The sequence below is a fragment of the Physeter macrocephalus genome, unplaced genomic scaffold, assembly GCF_002837175.3.
Source record: "Physeter macrocephalus isolate SW-GA unplaced genomic scaffold, ASM283717v5 random_330, whole genome shotgun sequence".
Lineage (NCBI taxonomy): Eukaryota > Metazoa > Chordata > Mammalia > Artiodactyla > Physeteridae > Physeter > Physeter macrocephalus.
The window spans coordinates 6,524-15,462 of record NW_021145595.1 but is presented as its reverse complement, the minus strand read 5'-3'; the positions used below and the strand labels follow the sequence as shown (position 1 = coordinate 15,462).

At 59.8% G+C, this 8,939-nt stretch overlaps 1 protein-coding gene across 1 annotated transcript in view; it reads right to left on the bottom strand.

Moving 5' to 3' along the window:
- Positions 1 to 2,873, bottom strand: part of LOC102991158 (high mobility group protein B2-like) — an 11,544-nt gene extending 8,671 nt beyond the window's left edge. Inside the window, 1 exon segment of the mRNA XM_055082832.1 lies at positions 2,676 to 2,873. Within this exon segment, the coding sequence (XP_054938807.1) occupies positions 2,676 to 2,873 (198 nt within the window).
- Between the last annotated feature and the right edge of the window lie 6,066 nt (positions 2,874 to 8,939).

Below are 8,939 nucleotides of genomic sequence, written 5' to 3'. Positions count from 1 at the left end.
AAGGTTGGAGGGGGAAATGGGGCGCGCGGCGGCAGGGGCGGCGGCGGCGGCTGGGGGGGGGGGGGGGCGGGGCGGGGCGGGGGCGGCGGCCAATGGAGCGGGAAGCAGGACAAATGAGGCCCGGCCCGCGCGGCCGACAGGCCCCTCCATCTTCCCATTAGCGCCTAATGGCCCCCCCGCCGCCGCCTGATGAAGATTTATCGGCCCCGGAACCCCCGCCCCCTCCGCCCCGGTCCTCCCCCTTCGCCCGGCCCGGCGTCCCCCGCCCCCGCCGCCCGGACACCTGATGAAGCCGTCCGCGGGGCGGGAGGGGCTGCGGGAACCCGACCGAGACGGCCCTCGCAGAGACCAAACGAGACAGCCAGACAGAGCCGCCCAGACGACGAAGAGAAAGTTCCGGGGACGCGGGAGTCAGGGACCGTGGGAGGGAGTTGAGGGAAGGGTCTGATCGGCAGCCCAGGAAGCCCCGCAACAGCGAATCGGTCCTTAATTCTCTGCCCAAGAGCCCGGGAAGGGAGTGGGCGTGGGGGTGGGGAGGGTCCCACCGAGGCTGGAGGAGTGAAGGCCTGCAGGGGCCCGAGGGGGACGATAAAGCCAGGCTTCCGGAAACCTGGATCTGGGAGAGAGGTGGACTCGGGAGCCCGGACTCCTGGGCCCTGGGCTGGGAGCTTGGCAGTGGGGGGGCTGGGTTGGGAGGCCCCTGATTGATTTCTGTTTACCGGCTGTCCCCGGCGGGCGGAAGAGCGAATCGCGCCCCATCCATCAACAGGCTCGCAGCCTCCCTAATAAAAACATTTTACTCCTAAATGATCTCGAACTAATTAACTCAAAGTGTTAATTAAAGTTTGCGCAGACAGCATTGTCATCAGGGAGGGCGGTGGATCCATCTTCCTGAGAGAGAGACAGGGGTGGGGGGGCCGCATCCAGAGAGGAGGGGAGAGTTCCCCCTCCCCCTCCCACACTGATCCCACATCCCTGTCCGCTGCTCCCCTAGCCCTTCTCACAGCCTCCCCTGGTTTTCTCTGTCGCTTCTTTTACCTGCCTGTGTCTCTTCCATCTCTGTCTGCACGTCAGTCTCTGGGTCTGAGCCTCTGAGTCTCTGTCTCTGCGATCTCTTGCTGGAAGGCTGTCTCCCCACATTGCCCCCACTTCCCATTCATGGGGAGCCTGTATCCATGTGTCTGTGTGAGTCTTGGGGTTATGTGTGCAGACACATACGTGTGTCAGAATGTGTATGTGGACATGTGTGTATGTCAGAGGATACATGTGTGTCAGAGTTAGCGTGTGCGAATGTGTGTTTGAGTCCAGGGGCAAGTGTGTGGACACCTGACTGTCGGGTTGTGTGTGTGCGGACACATGTGTCAGGGCTTGTATGCACACAGGTATGCGTGAGCGCAGCAGCATGTGTGTGTGCATGTGTGTGTCTAGAGGTGTGTGACCAGTGCTGACAGGAGGGCTGTGGGACTCTGGCACGGTGTCCCTGAGACCTCCGGGAGTCCCTAGGGACAGAGCCAGGGTCCCCTTCCTGTCTCCCTCCGGCACAGGCAGGCCGGAGCAGGTCTGCAGGTCCGCTGGGTAAGTGAGTGACCAGGCGTGAACTCAACCGTGAACTCAGGTGAACTTGTGTGCACATGGGTGTGCAGCCCCTCCCTCTGCTCCTGGATGGGGCCTCCTCCTCCCCAGCCCCACTCTCCCCTTCCCCCTCGTCCACAGCAGGCAGCCAGCCGGGCAAGGGAGCTGGGGCCAGGACAGGCCACCAGGCCATGGGCATCCGTGGGGTGGCTGGCTGGGCGGCCCCGGTGTGAGCTCATACATCAGGGCTGACAGGCTCCGAAAGCCCCGGAATTAAAACCTAAATCGAATATTGATCACCCGCTCCAGCCGTGGCGCCCACTACGGCCCCCCCAGCTCCCTCCCTCGCGCTTGCTCCCTGCTCCCCGGCTCTCAGACGTCACCGTCACCGTCACCGCTGTCCTGTCTTTCTCTTTCTTTCCTCCTCTCTCCCCTGCTTCTCCCCACCCTGGCCCCACTTGGCCCCAGCAGGTGCTCTCTCAGCCAGAGACAGAGAAAGGAACACCCAGAGACAGAGAGTTTGAGAGACGCACGGTCACAGAGACACGGGCATGCACAACACAGACCCAGACACGAAATAGTTAAATGCAGACCCTCAGACAGACCCAGAGCAAGCAGCGCATAGACAAACCCAGGAAGACAGACAGACAGACACACAGGCACCCACAGAGGAACACACAGGAAGTCACACACAGTCACACCCAGAAAGTCACATAGACACAGACACGCAAAGATACTACACACAAGATGCAGATGGAGAGAGTTACACTCGGACGCCCAAAGGCCGACAGACAGACATGCACAGGCCCAGAGTTACAACTACACACACAGGATCACACAGGCATGGGGGTAGTGACACACGAAGACAGGCACAGTCACACAGCATCCCTGCAAGGCAGACGGACAGACAGACTGAACTCCAGAATGACAGGAAACACACACACATTCCCTGTGCTCCCATCTCCACTCATTCTGACATAACGCCCCCCCGACTCACCCCCAGGTGCCACCCCCCACTGCTGCATCCAGAAGCCAGAAAGTCCCCTTCACAGAGAGGAGGGTCTCAGACCTCATCCCCCTGCTCCAGACCAACTGAGCAGCACCTTCCACGCCCCAGGGTCCTGGGCTGGGCCAGGAAGGGAGCTGGAGAAGCAGACTCCAGAGGGGCAAAAGGGCTTCTCCTCCCACAGGGGCAGGGCCAAGGTCATGTTGCCCCGGCTGATCCAGGGATCCGGGGTCTCGGTCTCTGAGACCACCTGTGGGATGGAGGCCAGACAGTGAGAAGAACTTCCCTGGGCCATGACGGCTGGGGGGGCCCCACAGAGTGGGCAGGGGCGCCGCCCCAGCCCCCCCCTCCCCACCAGCCCCTGGCTTCCCGGCTGGGGCGGGCGGCGGTGGAGGCGGGCGGTGGCGGCTGCCGGGGAGAAGATGAATCTTTCATGAGTGATTTGCGGCCGCCTCTTCTCGTCCCGTGTTGTTTAATGTTTCAATTTGGGCGAAAGCAAAACATTCAATCAGGCGGATTAAGTGCGTAATGTGCCTCATCGCTCAATCTGTCGCCTCCGCCGGGCAGCCCGCCGGGTCGGGGGTGGGGGTGGGGATTAGGAGGGGGGTGGCGGGCAGAGACCCCGACCAGGGGAGCCCCACCCCCAGCTCCACTTCAAAGCTGTGCCTCCGGAAACCCCTCAGCCTGGATCCCCTGCGAGGCCAAAGTCTCCCCCAGTCCTGGATCCAGCCTCACCCCTTCGTACCACTTTCTGCTCCATCCTGGGGTGTCCACGTGGCTTTGGGGGCCCTGGCTTCTCCAGACCCCTCTGTCCACCTGTCTTTCTCTGTCCACCTCTTTCTTGTCTTTCTGGGTGTGCCTGCCAGTTTCTGTCAATTTGGCTGTCTATGAGTGTCTGCCCATCTCGTTCTCTTTTCTTTTCTCTAGGTCAGCCTGTACTTCCTTCATCTCTCTCTGTCCATCTGATTTCTCTCTGCCTCCTTACTGGGTTTTCTCTTCTTCTTTACACCCCCCTTCTTCTCCCTGCTTTAGATCTACCCGCCATCCCTCTGTCACACTGTCCTTCTGTCCACATGGCTTCTGTCTCTGTCTCTCGTGCTATCTGTACCAGAGTCTTCCACTAGCCCAGCTTCTCTCTGTCCAACAGCAGTCTTTCTGTCTCCCTTACTCTGTGCCCACTGTCTATGGGCAGACCCCCCTCTGTCCCCCATCTTCCCCTATCCCCCTCTGATTTGGCCCCTGTGCCATGGCCTCTCTCTCCTTCTCTCTTGCTTTCGACCAGGATCTCAGTCCTATCTGCCTGACCCTTGCCCCTTTATCTGCCTACTTCTCTGTCCTCCCTGCATCTCTGTTCCTGTGTCCACCTGTGTCTTTGTCCCCCTCCCTCAGTTTCTGCCTCTCTGTCCCTGCTCCCATCTGGGTCTGTCGCTCTGCTTTCCCTTCCTGGGGTTCCTTGACCTGTCCGCTCCCTGTCCCTCGGCTGGCCCGATCTCCATGTCCACTAGGGGGCAGCAGGTACAGGCTTTTCTGGTGGGGAGGCTGACCCGATGGCTGAGGAGCTTCCCAGCTGTCCCACGGCCTGTCTGCAGGCCATCCCAGTTCAGGAGTGTCCAGGCCAACCGGCCCCCTCCTCCCTCAGACCTAGGACCCCAGCCCCCCAGCCTCCTCCTCCCTCAGCCCCAAGCATTAGCGTCCCCAGTCACCTTCTGTCTCAGAACCCAGGGGTCCTTCCTCCCACCCCCTCTTTCCTCCCTTCCAGGCAGGCTGTGACCTGCTCAGGGATAAATGGAGATTTCAGCTGGGGGACTGACAGGCACTAACCCAGAAATGTTGTCACCACTGCCTGCTGCTGAGACCCATGGGGCTGCAAGGCCAGGGCCCCACAGCATGTGCAGGCACGGGAACAGGGACACACACAGATGATTCCAGGAAACACACAAGTAATAGGATTCCGTCATAACATGCAAGGGCACACACAGACCCCCCCCTACCCCAGTCACACCCGGGAGCCCTGCATCAGACCCCTCGCCCCCCAGAGAAGTTCACAGACACACAGCACACACACTCACACTCTGCCTCAACCAGCCCTGCACTTCGGACTGTGTCATCCAACCACACTCAGCCCCAAGCATTAGCGTCCCCAGTCACCTTCTGTCTCAGAACCCAGGGGTCCTTCCTCCCACCCCCTCTTTCCTCCCTTCCAGGCAGGCTGTGACCTGCTCAGGGATAAATGGAGATTTCAGCTGGGGGACTGACAGGCACTAACCCAGAAATGTTGTCACCACTGCCTGCTGCTGAGACCCATGGGGCTGCAAGGCCAGGGCCCCACAGCATGTGCAGGCACGGGAACAGGGACACACACAGATGATTCCAGGAAACACACAAGTAATAGGATTCCGTCATAACATGCAAGGGCACACACAGACCCCCCCCTACCCCAGTCACACCCGGGAGCCCTGCATCAGACCCCTCGCCCCCCAGAGAAGTTCACAGACACACAGCACACACACTCACACTCTGCCTCAACCAGCCCTGCACTTCGGACTGTGTCATCCAAACACACACACACACACACACTCCCCCCTCCCTTCAGAGTGACTTTGGGGGACAACACAGGCAGGGCAGGAGGCTCTCCCCAGACTCCCATCTCTGTGTGCACCCTCAGCCCCCAGGACCCCTCAGCCTGTGCCCCCTCCTGGGTGACCTTGCCGGCCCCCCCCCTTCCCTCTCAGCAGCCTCTCTCCCCTCTCCTCCCCTCTGCCCCCCACCCCTTCTCTCTCCTTTCCGTTTTCTCTCCTCTCTGTGCTCAACACTCCCTCAGTCTCTCTCCCCAGATCCTTAAGTTTCTCCTCATCTCTCACTTTTAGTGTCTCTTCCGTCTCTCTGTCTGTCTGTCAGTTTCTCCTGCCTCTTTCTCCATCTTTTTCTCTGAATTTGTCTTTGTCCATTTCTTTGCACCTCTGTGGCAAGTCTCTAACACCTGGGTTTCTCTCTGAGACTCTCTCAGTTTGTCTCTCAAACTGTCTCTAGTGCCCCCCCCACCCCGTCTCTCTATCTCTGAGTCTCTCTCGGAATGTCTCTCTGGGTTTCTGTCTCCCTCTCTATAACTTCAGGCTTTGCCATCTCTATGTTTCTCTCTCTGTGTCTCCGTGTCTCTGCATATCTCCGTCTGCCCCCGCCCATCTCTCTGGGCTTCTCTCTCACTGTCTGTCTCCCTCTCTGTCTCTCCTTCTCTGTCTCTCTGTCCATCCATCTCTCTCTTCTCCCAGCCCCTCCCTCCCTCCCCCTCTCTCCCTCTCTGTCTCACTCTTCGCCTCTCTTTTCTCTCTCAAGTGTTTTCAATTTTATTCTGAGTGGAATTAACTACCCCTGATGTCAAATTGCCGCCGAAATCGATAATAATATCTTTACAAAAGAGGATATTCTTCTCTCGGAGAACGGCCTCTGAAAAATGGAAAATTTAGTCGAAATTGATTCATTACTTGACACTTTATAGAACGGCTGCGTATTGATCGCACCTGTCATGTCCCATCTCCCCTAATCGAAGCTGAAGGCCGGCTCCGATGCCTGCTATTTTTCATAATTCCACCGCAGCCGACAGCTCCACAAACACCGCCGCTCACCCGGCCTCCGCCTCCCCGCTCTGGCCGCCGCCACGCGCGCCCTCGGCCTGGCCCTGGCCTCGCGGGCCGCGCCTGCACCGCCACCCCTCCGGCGTCCATCTGTCCGCCGATTCCCTGCATGTCCTCTGTCTGTCCTCCCCTCGCACGGGGCCGCTCTCCCCTGCTGTCTGTCTGTCCTCTCCGCCCCAACCCCAAGCCCTAAGCCTGTCCGTCCCTCTCCTGGGACCCCTCCCCCCATCTGTCCACCAGTCTTCTCAACATCCCGCCTTTGTCCGTCTGTCTGACTCCCACCCCACCCCGCACACGCATTTGCCCTGGCTGGCTGCCTCTCCCCGGCTTCCCGACGGCCCGTGTGGCTGTCTGTCTGTCCTCCGTGTCATCCCCTGCCTGCATCCTTCGCCACCTTCCAGGCGGTGGGGGTGGGGGAGGGGTGGGGGAGGGGGAGATGCTGTCTGCTCCCCCTCCCCCAGCAGACTTGATTGCCCCGGCTCTGGATTTCCTCAGCGCTCCCCACAGCCTCGGCCAGGCCTGGCCTCGCTGCAGCCCCGCTCCCCCGGCCCTCCTCCAGCCACTTCCCTAGGAACTCAGGGCTGCCTGCCCTCCTCCCTGAACCCCTCTTTACCGCCTCCCAGCCTCATCCCCTCCCTGCTCTCTTAAACATCCTCCCCCTCCCTCCTCTCACTCCCTTCCTGACCCTCCCTGTGCCAGACTCTGCCTTCAGTGGGGACCCAGAGATGAATCTGACACAGGCCCTGCCCTCGGGGAGCCTTGAGCCAGGCTGGGTAGGGGGGGAGGCCGGAGTTGGGGGGTGGGTGTCAGACTGCCAGAGGAAGTGCAGAGAGCCTGGGGCTGTGACCTGCTCAGGGATAAATGGAGATTTCAGCTGGGGGACTGACAGGCACTAACCCAGAAATGTTGTCACCACTGCCTGCTGCTGAGACCCATGGGGCTGCAAGGCCAGGGCCCCACAGCATGTGCAGGCACGGGAACAGGGACACACACAGATGATTCCAGGAAACACACAAGTAATAGGATTCCGTCATAACATGCAAGGGCACACACAGACCCCCCCCTACCCCAGTCACACCCGGGAGCCCTGCATCAGACCCCTCGCCCCCCAGAGAAGTTCACAGACACACAGCACACACACTCACACTCTGCCTCAACCAGCCCTGCACTTCGGACTGTGTCATCCAAACACACACACACACACACACTCCCCCCTCCCTTCAGAGTGACTTTGGGGGACAACACAGGCAGGGCAGGAGGCTCTCCCCAGACTCCCATCTCTGTGTGCACCCTCAGCCCCCAGGACCCCTCAGCCTGTGCCCCCTCCTGGGTGACCTTGCCGGCCCCTCCCCTTCCCTCTCAGCAGCCTCTCTCCCCTCTCCTCCCCTCTGCCCCCCACCCCTTCTCTCTCCTTTCCGTTTTCTCTCCTCTCTGTGCTCAACACTCCCTCAGTCTCTCTCCCCAGATCCTTAAGTTTCTCCTCATCTCTCACTTTTAGTGTCTCTTCCGTCTCTCTGTCTGTCTGTCAGTTTCTCCTGCCTCTTTCTCCATCTTTTTCTCTGAATTTGTCTTTGTCCATTTCTTTGCACCTCTGTGGCAAGTCTCTAACACCTGGGTTTCTCTCTGAGACTCTCTCAGTTTGTCTCTCAAACTGTCTCTAGTGCCCCCCCCACCCCGTCTCTCTATCTCTGAGTCTCTCTCGGAATGTCTCTCTGGGTTTCTGTCTCCCTCTCTATAACTTCAGGCTTTGCCATCTCTATGTTTCTCTCTCTGTGTCTCCGTGTCTCTGCATATCTCCGTCTGCCCCCGCCCATCTCTCTGGGCTTCTCTCTCACTGTCTGTCTCCCTCTCTGTCTCTCCTTCTCTGTCTCTCTGTCCATCCATCTCTCTCTTCTCCCAGCCCCTCCCTCCCTCCCCCTCTCTCCCTCTCTGTCTCACTCTTCGCCTCTCTTTTCTCTCTCAAGTGTTTTCAATTTTATTCTGAGTGGAATTAACTACCCCTGATGTCAAATTGCCGCCGAAATCGATAATAATATCTTTACAAAAGAGGATATTCTTCTCTCGGAGAACGGCCTCTGAAAAATGGAAAATTTAGTCGAAATTGATTCATTACTTGACACTTTATAGAACGGCTGCGTATTGATCGCACCTGTCATGTCCCATCTCCCCTAATCGAAGCTGAAGGCCGGCTCCGATGCCTGCTATTTTTCATAATTCCACCGCAGCCGACAGCTCCACAAACACCGCCGCTCACCCGGCCTCCGCCTCCCCGCTCTGGCCGCCGCCACGCGCGCCCTCGGCCTGGCCCTGGCCTCGCGGGCCGCGCCTGCACCGCCACCCCTCCGGCGTCCATCTGTCCGCCGATTCCCTGCATGTCCTCTGTCTGTCCTCCCCTCGCACGGGGCCGCTCTCCCCTGCTGTCTGTCTGTCCTCTCCGCCCCAACCCCAAGCCCTAAGCCTGTCCGTCCCTCTCCTGGGACCCCTCCCCCCATCTGTCCACCAGTCTTCTCAACATCCCGCCTTTGTCCGTCTGTCTGACTCCCACCCCACCCCGCACACGCATTTGCCCTGGCTGGCTGCCTCTCCCCGGCTTCCCGACGGCCCGTGTGGCTGTCTGTCTGTCCTCCGTGTCATCCCCTGCCTGCATCCTTCGCCACCTTCCAGGCGGTGGGGGTGGGGGAGGGGTGGGGGAGGGGGAGATGCTGTCTGCTCCCCCTCCCCCAGCAGAC